The sequence below is a fragment of the Typha angustifolia genome, chromosome 3 (genome assembly GCF_048772165.1).
Source record: "Typha angustifolia cultivar Huaian chromosome 3, ASM4877216v1, whole genome shotgun sequence".
Taxonomy (NCBI): Eukaryota; Viridiplantae; Streptophyta; class Magnoliopsida; order Poales; family Typhaceae; genus Typha; species Typha angustifolia.
In genome coordinates this window covers 4,888,792-4,904,111 of record NC_133241.1, presented here as the reverse complement: position 1 = coordinate 4,904,111, position 15,320 = coordinate 4,888,792, and the positions used below count along the sequence as shown (strand labels likewise).

The 15,320-nt window shown below is 39.2% G+C and overlaps 1 protein-coding gene across 1 annotated transcript; it reads right to left on the bottom strand.

Moving 5' to 3' along the window:
* Positions 1-11: 11 nt before the first annotated feature.
* Positions 12-1,419, bottom strand: LOC140778307 (chalcone synthase-like). Its single transcript, XM_073122954.1, has 2 exons — positions 1,196-1,419; positions 12-1,009 (listed from the first exon to the last, which is right to left on the bottom strand). Exons 1-2 carry the CDS (start codon positions 1,380-1,382, stop codon positions 24-26), a joined length of 1,173 nt encoding a protein of 390 aa, XP_072979055.1. The 5' UTR covers positions 1,383-1,419; the 3' UTR covers positions 12-23.
* Positions 1,420-15,320: the final 13,901 nt, after the last annotated feature.

The window sequence follows — 15,320 nt, the reverse complement described above, 5'->3', positions numbered from 1 at the left end:
ATATAGCAAGCTCGTTGCAGAGTTCACGGGCAACGAAGGAGTACAGTCTCTGCAGTGAGGCCAGGACCGAATCCAAAGAGAAGACCCCACTCGAGTCCTTCTCCTGCAGTCCTCATCCTTCTCTCTTCCGACCTCCTCCTCATGACCTCCATCACGAACAGCACGCAAGAGCTCCACATATTCCCATACTCCCTTAAAACCTCCCTCGTGGCCTCCAACTTCTCCTTCTTTAGCCCGAGCTTCTTCTCCATCTCATCCAGTATGGCTCTTCCTCCTGGGTGCACCACCCAAAACACCTCGTTACAATCCTGAACCCCTAAAGGCCTTAATGCCTCCTCCACCAAGTTGTGGACGCTCCCCGATATGTGCGCTGGTATCGCCGGCTGCAGGCTAAACATCAGCCCCACCTCCCTCAGTTTCCCGACAATTGCGCCGTCCGACCCCGGTATTATATTCTGCGACGCTGAGATAATCTCGAAAGAGGTTTTCTCGACGTCGGGGTTTGGGTTGGCTCCGACGACGAGAGAGGCGGCGCCGTCGCCAAACAAGGCCTGGCCGATGAGGTTCTCCATGTGGGTCTCGCACGGGCCGCGGAAGCCGATGGAGGTGATCTCGGAGCAGACGACGAGGACCCGCGCGGCGGGGTTGTTCTCGGCGATGTCTTTGGCGAGGCGGAGGACGGTGCCGCCGCCGAAGCAGCCCTGCTGGTAGAGCATGAAGCGTTTGGTGGAGAGGGGGAGGCCGAGGAGCTGGATGCAGTCGTAGTCGGCCCCGGGCATAGAGGCGCCGCCGCTGCTGCAGAAGATGAGGTGGGTGACGTCGGACGCCGGCCGGCCCCAGTCTTTTAACGCTTTGACGGCGGCTGCAGCGCCGAGCTTGGGGACTTCGATGTCCATCAGCTCCTGCCGAACGTCGAGGGACGGGGAGCTGTAGGCGGCGATGGAAGGGTTAGCTCTCAGTACCTCGTCGGTGAGGCACATGAAGCGCTTCTTGATCATGGAGCTCTCGCCTGCAACAAAGAGTTTCTAGCTTTTAGATATTTTACAATTGGCTTATAGACGCTTATTCTAGGACTACGTTTAAGTTTAAATTGTCCGAGAATAATAACAATTTTTTTTTCTCACTGTCCTTATTGTGTTACAACTAGCAACATATATAACAAGTAATAGAGAAGGGCAAATGGTGTTCTAATTACAAATGCGAGTAAATTTGGCCTTGAGATCCACCATATGCTCGCTCTTTGTGATCTTGAAGTAGTAATCTGGGAATGTGTTCTGCTCTACCACATTTGGTGGAGTTGCTGTGCCAATTCCCAAGATAGCTGCCCTTCCACTGGATTTGCCAATTATGGAAACGGGAGCATCGTATTCCGGACGTCCCATAGCCTAATTAATCCTTAGAGATAACAACTATGGCAGGAAAGGGATGTATTTTAGTTGTTGGGTGTGCCAACTGGGAGGCAATCCAGCCCTTTTATAGGCAGCTCGCCCGTCCTTTCTCCCACGTTTTGATTTTGTCTCATGTCGTTATTTTATTCTCGAGTAAGGAAATTCCCGATCGAAGCCTAGAGGAGTAAGAGCTAATAACATTATCGATGCCCTCACGTGACTCCCGTGCGTTGACTTAATCGCCAGGCTTTCATGCAACATACATGTAGAGAAGGAAAGAAGGATGATTTGTATGTGAGGTTGCCCTCACATGAGATTCACGTTGATGTCAGAGGGCTAACAATATAAAATATCATCATCAGGTGAAATAAAAAATACCAAAAATAATAGTAAGGTCTGTGAGTTACAGCTAATACAAAAAATAATAGTAAAGTCTGTAAGTCATATATGTAAAGTTTATACATTTACAACCAATATGATAAATACATAAGTAATTAAAGAAAGAAAATATAGTCCAGCAATCTCAAACTCACTGTCATGTAATCTATATACTAGTGTTAAAAAGTGATCCTGATGTATAACATATGAAAGATATAATTATCCTCAATCATCTCTATGAATATCATAAGACAAACATCAAATCATATTAGTTGGAAGAGCACGACTCTCATGCATGCTAATTTATATTATATATACTATCACACAAGTTGATATCTATCCCAAATAAACTTCCCTAGGAGGGAGCATAGACCATGACCCAGCGAACAGTAGATTGATTGTTTGCCAACACAGATTAAGTACCTCAACCGTAGCCCATCATCACATCAATACTACCTGCCATTTACTTTAGTTGGAGAGGTGCTGCTGTGTACTATTAAGATATGAATGTTTCACTTTTTATGATAGTACATGTGTGTTAATGTCATATTATTACTTAAGTATGACATTATTAATAAGTGGATCAACATGAAACACAGGAATCTATTCTCATTGTTTTCTCTTTCTTTTTTTCCATCTTCCTTAGGTGGGTGTTCAACCATCTTCAAGTTACCATTAGACTTTAGTTAGAAAAACCACAAATACAATAGCAAACATCATCATAATGAAGTAGTTATAAGATACATGTTAAACATGCTATATTAAGTAAGTATTATATCAACCTACAAGTTCACCCACATGGGAGGACATCATCATGAAATAATAATATATTATAGTAAGTTAGCAACTATGTTTGCCACAAATATACAATCATACAGATCATTAAATGACTCTGTCGTACTTTACGTAAGGTCATTTCATATGTAACTATACCACCAACTATAGTCATTATTTAATAGCAAGGGGATAGTCCACTTGCTTCAAATTCTTTAATTTCTCATAGTTTAGTACTATCTAATGTAGATCAAATTTGGGGTTTGTGTTAATTGCTCTATTTCCCCTCTCATTTGTGTATCAGTCAGGCTGCAATTGTTAACTCCAGATGTTAATGAAATGCTCTTGCCTATGGATTTAACCTGAACAAAAAGATCTATTATTAGTGTTTCTTCTTACTAACACCAGTAAATCTTTGTAAGAATCCATAACTATGGATTGTTTGAACAATTTTGTGCAGTTCTCTCGGTTGAGAATTTGTCCTTTTAACTGATTTTAGAGATCCAACGCCATGGCAAAATCTGGAATTGGTTGGCGTTGGTATGTTTTTATTTGCTTGTTGAGGACCATCAACTTATATACGTTTTTGTATTTTATATTATTCCACACAAGCGATATATAAGTTTTTTTTTCTTCATTAGATGTAATTCCAATAGAGCAAATTTGATCCAACTCGCCGTGATACCACTCCTATAAATAAGAGTTATCATGAGTTAATTAGGGGTGCGGAATGAATATTTATTTAAGTCAATTTATTATTTTGCCTTTTGTTATGGGCACATCTAGATTGATCCAAACGTAAAAAAAATTATGAAAATTTAGATGGTGGTGGCCTCACGAGATAGAATCTTAATGGCTCTAGTTTCAAGTCAATCAGATATTTAGATGAAAAAATATAATAAAAATAATGGAGAAAGATTAAAATGAGACAAAATGGTAAATATCTGACGTTGCGACGATCGTAGGAGGGTGGACGGTCAAAGTGGTGGCGTCTAATGGCTTTGGAATAAAGTCAATCAAAGATTCAAATGGAAAGTTATAGTTAAAATAGTGGAGCAAAGTCAGATAGAGCAAAATAGTAAATAACCAACGTTATGATGATCATTGGAGGGTAGCGGATAACCAAGGGTGGTGGTGGACTACCGGTGGAGGAAGATAGTTAGGGTTTAAAAGATCGGAATGTTTTTACGACTATGATCTATTCCTAGAAAAATAAATGCGATATAACGGCTACGATAAAATATAAGGATGAAAATATTAACTTAGCTAAACTCAAATTCATTCAATGATCATTGTCAACATATGTCCACTTCTATTTATAAGAATAAATCTCTAGTGTATCAAATCCATATGAGAATTATTTAATTTATTTGAAATTTATAACAATAAGATAAAACTAACTAACTTAACTCAATTTGACTCGATTTAACCTATGTGGTCGAATCGTAATATAGATCATCTTTACTTTCTAAGAGTAAATCTTAACAAAAAAACTAAGATTGTCAGAAAAATCTATGGGCTCGTGAGGCTGATGGGCTCAACTTGTTTAGAGCTCGTCTTGATCTCTAAATGAGCCAAACTTGGCAATAAAGTAAGTCTCGCGTCTTACCCTTCCATATCCTCCAATTGGCACCATTTAAGCTCGTCTCTACTTATGTTTACTTTTATAGCACTTTGGAGAATTTAGTCAAATATTTTGTGTACACTAAGGCTTTGATACCACTAGTTGAAAATGAGTTGTATTTCTCACTCATGAAATCTATCACAAGAATAAGCAATAAAAATGACATCAATTAAAAAAAGAAATATAAGTTAACAACATCAATAATCAAAGACAGCTAGAATACCAAATTTATGGGAAAAACTTTTCTCAAAAGAAAAAATTACGCGACATGAAACGAAATCCACTATCAAGAAAATTAATAGAAAGAATATCACTATAATAAACCCTCTCAAAATCACAAGAATGTCATTCACAAAAAAACTCAATAACCCTAGCTTTAAATTATAAGATTTAGAAAATATCTCCAATAAAGATACCCAAATCTTCTTGAAGCAAAAACACCACAGATAGGAAGAAGAAGATTGTTGTGCGTTGATCCTAACTTATAAATTCTCGAGTTGTAAATCCTAGTTGTGTGCAGAGTATCCTCTTGCTCTCTTATCTTCCTTTTCTTCTATTCACTTTATCTCTTTTAAATACTTAGTTTCTATTATTAAATGGTACGAGCAAGCCTATATTTGAAAAGAATCTAACCCAATTACTTATTATCCAATTACCCAATTAAATTAATAAAGTGAAATCCAACATAAGCTATGGCTTTAATGATAGCTATATTTCAATTGTACTCCAAGAGACTAGAATTTTACTGCTTGATTTTGGCAGTTAAACTTTCCATTCGTAGAAGATAGGACTCCAGTCTCACAACTGAAGTATTAGTGAATATTTCTCAAACTAGGACCAAAGTTTCTGAAGTAAATTCAAGTGATACACTAAGGTGAACGCATCATTTAGCCCTTTAAACTAGACTTCATCCTGTTTCATTTATTATTTCCAATTTGTTTTCACTTTTATACAACTTAATCTTTGAGACCATCCATCAGTTGAACTAATTCTATATAGCAACTAGCTGTACCAATTTGACTCAATTTCAACAACTAATCGAAACTCTCAAACAAATCCACATCTATTGATTATTTATTTTATTTTATTTTTAACGGAAGGTCGGCCGACCTATTTATTTAAATTGAAATTTAAATTACAATGAAAATCGAAGTGAGGATTAACCCACTCGTTACAAACTTTCTTGATGAAGGCAGAGACGTTAGGATGGTAAAGCAAACTTTTGGGATAAGTTAAGGAAACATCTATTGCATCTATTTCTTATGCTCCTGCATCAAATGCTTTTATTGCATAGCAAATCGTCCTGATAAGCTTTCCTACTCTTTCTACATCTCTTTCTTCTGAAAGATCATTCTCTAGTCTCAGTGGTAGCCATTTAACTTTGCTAATTTACTCAATACTTTCTTATTGCTGGCAGTAGTCTTCAAATTCTTATATGAACCTACCAATCAAGTACGTCCCTTTAATCACCTAATCTTCCTTGATGGGCACTTCAGGAACTAGACCAGAAAACTCATCTAAGAACATTGCTCAACTCTTAATGTACTTTCTGACTCACCTTCGCTAAATTAATTGTCTCTTGGCTGTCTTTTTGCAGTATCTTAGATGGTGAACCATCCTATTAGAGGCTGAAGACATTTATTGTTTTGATAAAAGTATCAATACTACTTATTTCATGCCTCAGACTAATACAGCCTGAATCACTTCTGAAGGATCTTGGTTTGAATTGCTTGTGGATGCAAATATTAGAAAAGATGTCCGAGTATCATATCGGAATCGGCCGTCCAAAAAATTGATATGTATAGACGGTATCAGCGGTCCGTATCAATTTGTAATTTAAAATAAAATATAAAAAAAAATTCTAAAATTGTTTAGATAATAATAATAAGAAGATATAAATATAAATTATTCCTATATAAATCTAAAAATAAAATATAAATCCCCTCCCCCCAACTAACACTTTCTCTTATTAACTCTCCCACTACATCTCTCTACGTCTCTCTCCTACTACTGCTCCCTCTCCCTCAGACTCCCCTCTCTCTCCTCTTCTCGCTCTTTTTCTTCCTCGTGGACTATTTTCTCTCAATCTCTCTTACTTAGCGAATCTATTAGACCCGGATCACATTATGATTAGTTAGAATAGTGAAATTTGAAAATATTTAACTATCTCCATACCAATTGGGTATTCTCTAGTGCCTAGGCAAATATTTTCAAATATAAGAAAGGGTTAAGATAGGGGGACTATTTGTATTGGTTGCGGATGGGCTGAATATGATTTTAGATAGAGCTAAGCAAAATGTTCTACTCACAAGACAATGTGTTGAGATTATTAATGGTAGATCTATAATATGCTGACGATACCTTAATCTTCATTAAAGCAGACGATAAGAAAATTTTAATTTTGAAATTCTTACTCTATTGTTTTGAGAGTATTTTAAGATTTAAGGATAATGTTCAACAAGAGTTTCATTATATATTGGGAAGTTATGAAGAAGCTGAAAGCAAATATTCTAGGGCATTGAATTGTAAAGTGGGAAGGTCCCAACAAAATATCTAGGGTTTTCACTGCATAATAGTTCCCATAAGGAAGTAAAATTGGATGCCAATCATTAAAAAAAATTAATTCTTGTTAACTCTGTTCGCAACTTCATTCTCATGTATGACCTATAACTGGTCATAAAAAGAATTGATAAGTTGTGGAATAACTTTCTTTGAAAGAGGGTAGGGGAAAATGCTAATTAATGTATATCACCTAGCTAATTGGGAAGGAGCTTCTGAAAAGAAGAAATTGGGAGGTTTATGTGTGCTTGATCTTCATGATATGAATGTGGCCTTGTTAGCCAATTGGTGGTGCAAGTTATTTGTGTTGGATAATCAATATTAGGCTAATTTAATTTACATAAGATATTATGGTAGAATTAAAAATAAAAAGATGATATCAGACTAAAGGCTTGCAATCGGATTATTTCTTTTGTAGAGGGGTTATGCAAACTAATGCACCCTTTAAATATGGTTTGATAAAAAGGTCGAAGGTGATAGTTAGGATATGAAATATAGGAGGTTTGTGGATGATGATTTAGTATAAAGAATTGTTAATGAAAGCTAGAATCAAATTTAATTTTTATTTTTTCTAATATTATATCACATTAAAGATAATTATTAGAACATAAGAATAATTATTTATAGAATAAAGACTTTATTTTGAGAAGAAGAAAGATGAATAACTATTCTAAATTGACCGTATTTATAAAGTAAACGAAGAGTGAACGAGGCCCTGGGAGACCTCATTCCACGCCGACTCAAACCGAGTCAGTTCTCGACTCGGTCGTTATGGAAGCAGCACCTCCTCACATGAACGTACCCAAAGGGGCTCTTGCCACATTATTTCTTTCCTCTGTAATGATTCATTATTCCCTTCCTCTTATTCTTGTCTTAATTCTTGCTAGAATTGTGTAGTTCTCCCCACTAGAGGTTTTCTTTACCCTGCTCCATCTCTTCTTCTTGTCTTCTCGCGTCATCTTCGTTTCGTCACTGTTTTTCTAGTTTGGAGAACAACCAGGTCGCGAATTCTGGTAAGGTAAGAAGCCCACTGGAATTGCACACATGTTTTATCCAAATAGCAATTGCAAGACGAGTAGAACTGCAGAAGGAGGAGGGAAGATCTTGGTAGTTCTCGTATTTCAAGCGGTATTCAGGTGGCATTCCTACTGTTTGTTGTTTGATCTGAGAGGCTTTTATAGATATTTATGCGGATATTTGGTTAATGCTTGATTCTGTCTAATTGCTAAGGGATCAGAGATTGTTTCTGCACTAAGGGAGATTTTAAGTATTATAATGTTTGGATATAATCTTGCTCTGTTGTTTTCTTTTCTATTCTAGCTACTCTAAAATTTAAGTTGTTAGAGAATGTTTTTTTATTTATACTCTTACACATACATTTACGTATATGCAGCACCACTGAATATATATTAGTACACATATCGTTTCTGTACATATTGTTCACATAAGTACACAAACTAAGATATGTGCATAGATAATGGTGGTATCTAATTTTGGCTGCACTTTGTCATTTGTTGCATTTCAGAACGTGCATTCTGCTGTTGTTACTTGTTATGAGCATTCACTATTTGTTAGTAATAAGTTACAAAAAGGACTTTTGAACAATGTGAAGCATTTCAGTTGCAAGGACCCATCGTACTGATCAGAGATCCAAAGTTATGGCAATATTTGGAATTGGTTGGCGAAGGTATATTTTCTTTCCATGAAACCCTCAAATTATTGTCTCTATTTTCTTGACGATATATTGTCGCTTGTGGTGGACCTAGAAAACCAAATGAATGCATGAGGGTCATTATCGCAACAACTATTGGAGTTGTATTTGGCATTTTCCTTGGAACTTCTTTTCCAACAATTAGCATGAAAAAGGTACGACTCATGCTTCTAGTGATATCTATATTGTTCTTTGCTGCAAAAGATAAGTATCACTGTTAAGTTTGGTAGCTTGACTTTCCATCTAGCATTATTTCATATATTGAAGACAGGAGCTCCCGAACAACTCCAAGTGTTATCGAATGTTAAACCTAAGGTGGCTTTAAACTGACACTTCACTTCCCAGATTTTTAAACCAAAGTTCATCTTGCTATGAGTCTTCTGACATGATTGACTCACTGTTGTTCAGCATAACTTTTGAGACCACCTTTCACTTGAACTAATTCAATCTAGGTATGTCAAAACTCTTTATAGTGCAAGTGAATTTACTGGACCAAGATAAAAGTAGATGGGAGGCCTAAGTTTTATATCTATATTATATTGCATGCCTTTGATTGCATGTAGCTTTCAGTGACATTAACTCCAGCAAATTTTATGATTATATATTATTGGGACATTTAAATGTGAACTAAACGGATTAATGGATGGACCTTATATTCCATTTGTTGTAATCTTTGGGGAACATGAATTTGGTTAATTTTATAATGAGTTGAAACAATAGTGACCCAAAATTTTCCACCACCTACCTGGAGTTGACCTTGGGATTTATTGGCGATCTTCTTGTTCCTTTTGGCAATTGTAAATTTGCAAAAGAATGCGTTTGATGATATTATTGCAAGATTGGACTTTTGGTCTGCCAAGTTAAGCATGTTTTAAAGATGAGAAAGCTTACATCCCTTTTTTACATATATTGTTTTCTTTAGTCAATTATTATGTGATATCTGTTTGCTAAAACTTTTGATAATTCCAAATTTCCAATTTGCACACAATTTGCTCACTCGTTGTCATCATCATAAAAGCCTTCTGCCAACAACATTCGGTAGACACTCTCAAATCAAAGATAACTTGGCATATTTCTATGATTGTTTTTTGGCCTCGCATCAACCATTTAAACATTGCTGCCAAATTGCCAGCTGAAGCATAATCAGAGTCACAATTTTCTTTCCTTCCCAAATTCTCTAATTGCTTCTAGTAGAATTGGATACAGCAGCTTTTTACGTGTTTCCATTTTCTTTTTAGTAGGATTATGCTTCCATTGTTATTATTCTTTAGTTGCTGAGAATTTATAGTCTCTTTGCATAAATAACTGCTATTAACCAATAATTCCATTTGTTCCTTAAGAGAAACTGCACACATGATTTATGATATGGCATCAGTTCAGCAACTATCTTTGGCTGGAGATGCTTGTCTACAGTGTTTCTGCTTATCCATTAGTTCTCTATATTGAATTGAATTTATGGATAATTCCTTTTTCACCCCATGAAGTATTACTCATTTTTATATTAACCCTCTGAACTCTTTTTTGGTACACACTGACTCCCTAAACTATTAAAAATACCTCACTTGACCCCTTCCGTTAGGGTTCCGTTACCTATTTCCATCCAAAAAATGTCACGTGATAATCACCTAACAAATATATGACAATTTTACCCTCGTACATATGCAAGTCACATGCTAAGTCATGAGAAACTTCTAGGTGGATGAAAATACCCCTTCATTCTCTCCCTCCATTACTGCAGCCTCAACCTAGCCCACCGCAGCCTCCACTGCCATAGCCACCGCATCCACGGCGTTGACCACCGTCTTCCTCTCTGGCATGCTCGAGCTTGAATAAATCACAAGATCCACATTCCCGTTGGAGTTAGATCTTGGATCAGCGTAGCTTTGGTCGCTACGTCGCCGCCTCCGGTGACTACAGCCAATCAAGGCGAGATAGATCCGCCCTCTTCTCCGAGCCCCGCCTCGACGTTGCCGTCGCCTTCTTCTCCGAGCCTGGTGTCGTTGTTGCCATCTTCTCCGAGCCCTTTCTCTCTCTTTAAATTTCTCCTCATTGTCGTTGCCCTTTTCTTAGAGCTCTCTCTTTCCAAATGCCTCACGCCATCATCTCCAAGCCCGACGTCCCTCTTCTCCGAGTCTGGCGTTGTCATTTGCCTCTTCTCCGAGCCCGACATCGCCGGAGAAGTCGCAAGAGCCGTTGGGGAGGACAGAGACTGGCGTCACCATTGCCCTCTTCTCCGAGCCCGGCGTCGCCGAAGAGATCGCAAGAGCCATTAAGGAAGAGGGAGAGATTGTGATCGGGAATAAGGCAGAGGGAGAGGGTAATGAAGGAATTAAAAAAATTAAATATTTAGAAAGGGGATTAAGGCAGAGGGAGAGGGTAACGAAGGAGTTTAAAAAAATTAAAATATTTAATATTAGTTAAGCCACTTAATTATCTTGTCATTATAAGTGGAGGGGTAATTTGGTCAATTTATTAATTCTTTCAACAACATCAAGAGATGAGGTATTTCTGATAGTTTAGGGGGCTAGTGTGTACCAAAAAAAAGTTCAGAAGGTCAATATTGAAATGTGTGATAATTTAGGGGGTGAAAAGAGAATTATCCCTTGAATTTACTAATGTTACGCCATCTGTTGGATGAAGCTTAATATGAAGCTCAAGAGGTGTATCAATTGTCTTATCATCAAATATAGGAAGCTGACAAATCTGATCACGTATATACTTTTATTGAGACACCAGTATGTCTTTATCTCCTTGAGCAAGACTAAGAAAATAACATAGCAATCCCAAATTATTAATTTGAAAATGCTAAGGCAAGTGATTCTGTTGATATTTAATAGAAAATAAATTATCACCAATAATAATTATGTCTATTACATATAGTAAGAGTGATATGATCTCCCCTAAAAAAACGGTTGATCTAATTCGCAACCAGGTCTAGGTAAAAATTTGCACAGAGCTTTCGAGAGATTTTTAGTGGATCTAGTTGTTCGATCAATGTAAAATTTTGATATGTTGTAACCCTGCGAAGAGAGCTTTCCAACGAATCGAATTTCACTTGAATCAGATGACTAGATTAGGAGATCGCTTTGAAATAGTGTACGAAGGTCGGAGGGTCAGAACTACGGGATTCAAGTATAAGTAGGATTTGGGATCCATTGGAGGCATGGACTACTAGGTGGAGTATGGTAGTGATAGGCTGGTGATGATGGGGTGGCACCGTTAGGGATGGTGGAAGGGGGTTAAAGCAACGGTAGAGAGAGTAGAAGAAGAGGGAGGAGTAAGACGCCCCTAAGAGACTAGGGTGGTAGGCCGATCGATGGGGGCTAGAGGCAGCATAGCCGACATGGTGGCTACTGCCTAGAGAGGATGCTTTTTGAGTACTGGTAGTACTGGACAAACTTTGGGGACGGAGTGCTTTTCTGTCTAGAAGGAAGAATTTTCTTTTTTCAATCAATAATGCCAGATTTGATTAATAGCGGAAAAGAATGCAAAAGTCAAGGAGAGGAGAAAGATTAGCGCAAGGGAATTCAATTCTTATTTGATAATCCATTACAGTGCGCAGCACAATGCTTTATAGGTGGCTACCGTCTAACCGGTTCGACTAACCCGACCGAATTGAACTCATAAGTACTTGAAAGCAAATAGTACTAATGTAGGGACTAAAATACAAAAAGCAAATAGCAGCAATTAATTAAATAAAGATAGAAATAGGGATCCAATTCCCTTGCGCTCGACTCAAGGCGACTTGGTTTGACCTGAGTAGTCTTTATCTACCATTCTTCTGCCATCTTGTCCTTAAGGTGTGAAATCAGGGAAGTGATCCATACTTGTTGACTTGAGCTCCCAAGTAGACTCGTCAGTGAGCTTGCCTAACCACTCAATCGAGACTTCAGTCTCTAATCTGGACCCATAGCACCATCTCCTATAGCGTAAGACTTAGACTGGTTCGGTTGGGTTGTCCTTCTCCAATGGCTCGGGCAAAGCCGAGCCCACTGCTTGATTAGGCTAGATCTGGGCCTTCGATGTGGACTATCGATATGGTTGAACTCGACTGAACACCAATTGACCTACCTCAAACTCGCGCTCATGTCGACCCTTGTCAGGAGTATGGTTCATGAAAATTTGGGCTACTACTAGGTGAGTCTTAAGCCTTCTCAAAGTCTCATCTCGGTCCACAAGTTCCAAGTCGAGCTCGGTCCGATCCGATGCTGCGAGTCGATCATAGGCACACAAGATGGGTGAGTTGTGCCCATAAAATGCTTAAAATTTGGTCATGTCGATGCTAGAGTGATGAGCTGTACTATAAGACTACTCAGCTCATAAAAGAAATTTTACCCAATCCGTTGGTCGGTCAGTCACAAAGCAGCGCAAGTATTGCTCAAGTCCATAGTTCAACACCTCAGTTTGGCCATTTATCTCGGGGTGGTAGGCTGAACTGAGATTGACCCGAGTCCTTTCAATCTGTAAAACTCGGACCAAAATTCACTGGTGAATATGTGATCTCAATCCGACACGATTATCCTCGGCATTCTATGTAGGCGCGCCACCTCCTGAACAAAAATTTTAGCAACTTTCTTTGCTGAAAATAGGTGCGCCAAAGCTATAAAATGAGCATATTTGCTCAACCTATCCACCACCACGAAGTGCCCTACCAATTGACATCGTAGCCCCTCGTTCGCGAGTACTTTGATTCGCCCGTGCTTGAGCACCAAACCTTCCCGCACCTCATGCTCAGGTTGGCTCGAAGGGTCCTTTCTTAGCTCCTCCATGAGTTGGACCAAATCAAGATCTTCTGCACGAGCTCCCCACAAATCTAAAAGGAAAGGAAATGTTGGAGAAAGGGCATCCACGACTCAATTGTTGGCCCCTTTTTTGTAGACCAGCTGTAGTCGTATCCAAGGAGCTTAATGACCCACCATTGCTGTGCCAAGGTGTGCACATGTTGCTCCACAAAGAAAGGTAAGCTAAACTAGCCCGTGTGGATAGTAAACCCTCGACCGATCAAGTAAGAACGCCATTTGGTAATGGCGTGCATAATTGCAAGCATTTTGCGCTCGTAGATGGACAATTATTGCGACCGGTCCGACAATGCCTTGGCCATGTATGCCATGGTTCTTCCCTCTCGCGTCAAGACAGCTCCAATACTTGTACCTAAGGTGTCGCACTCCACCACGAAGGGTTTGCTAAAATCCGACAAGGCCAAAACCAGCGCGTTAGACCCTGCCTTCAATGCTTTGAAAGCCTTCGTCGCTTTATTCATCCATTGAAATCTTCCTTTTCTAAGTAGGGAGGTCAACGGGGTAGCAATCCTGCAATAATTGGTGACAAATAGTCAATAGTACTCCGTCAACCTAAGGAAGCCCCTCAATTCCTACGAGTTAGTAGGAATCGGCCAGCCCATCATATGTTTGATCTTACTCGGGTCGGCCTCCACCCCAAATACTTCATGCGTGGCTCACTCCAAAGGCACTAGCTCATCTTGACTTTCAGTCGGTTTTGCCACAAGATGCTTAACACCTCCCACACATGCTGCAAGTGTTCGATCTAGTTCCTATTATACACAAGAATGTCAGCAAAGAAAACAAGCATATAGTGACGCAAGAGAGGGCGAAAGAGGTCATTCATCAACCCTTAAAAGGTCAGTAGTGTGTTGGTGAGCCCAAACAGCATGACTCAGAACTCATAATGACCATCATGAGTTCGAAATGCCGTTTTGTGTATATATACTGAATCAACTATAATTTGGTGGTACCCAGCCATTAAGTCGAGCTTGCTAAAGTAAGCCGACCTCATGAGCTCGTCCAACAGCTCCTCAATCACCAATATTAGATACCAGTCTTTGACGGTGATCGTATTCAAAGCTTGATAGTCAACGCAAAATCACCAACTTCCGTCTTTCTTTCGAACCAGCAGCACTGGCGATGAGTAGGTGCTCCTAGTTGGTTGAGTGATGCCTTGCTCGAGCATCTCGGCCACCAACTTGCTGATCTCCTAGTTCTAGACACAGGGTTATTGATACGACCAAAATTTGCTAATTTAGCCCCCGAAATGATCTGAATTCGATGATCATGTCGACGAGTCAACGGCTCCTCGAAAAGGTCATTGAATTCCTGCAGCAACTCCTCATATCAATGGGTGCTCTAGCCGGTGGTTGATGTTCAGGTTTAGCGGGAGCCATTTGCATAAGTAGAGCTCGATCCCCTACACATGAAAAGGCCAAACAGTGACTGCAACATTGGTACATGTCGTGGCTGATTTCCATCCAATAGTACTTGTCGGCCATTCTTTCAAAAAGTGAGCATGAGGTTCATAAAATTGAACATCACGGTCTCCAAACTTTGAAGCCATTAAGTCCCAAGATGATGTCAGCACCTCCCAACACCAACGGATAAAAATCTAAGATGAAGGACTAGTCTTGCACCATTAACTCTACACCATCGCAAATAAAATTAGCCTGCAATATTGTGCCGTTGTCGATCATCACATCGAACCCATCTATAGTTCCACCTCGAGCCTAATCTTTCAAAGAAGCCTCTTATTGATGAAGTTATGGGTGGACCCGGTGTCGATCAAGACTTTCATTGTGGTCTTCTTGATTACATTGTCCATCCATAAAGTCTTCGATGTGGCCATCCCGAAATATGTGTAGAGAGATTTCTGCCATAATTTCCTCCACAGATTCGTCCTCCACTACCTACTCCTGCTCTTTTCCATTCGCCATGGTTTCTTTCGTCGCCCATATCTCTCACATCATGTCCATCATCATTTGGTTATTTATGGTCATCTATTTCAAAAGATATCTTATCATAGCTTGAATGTTAGGCTCTTCCACGTTCATATTCGATCGGGCGACTCCTCGGGTAGAGGTTCCAACAATCGTTTCCTC

Excerpts from the sequence above, each read along its gene's own strand:
- LOC140778307 (XM_073122954.1), bottom strand. The coding sequence starts at position 1,382 with ATGGGACGTCCGGAATACGATGCTCCCGTTTCCATAATTGGCAAATCC. Across the intron at positions 1,010-1,195 it reads GGCCAAATTTACTCGCATTT|GCGAGAGCTCCATGATCAAG; the intron begins GTAATTAGAACA and ends TCTTTGTTGCAG.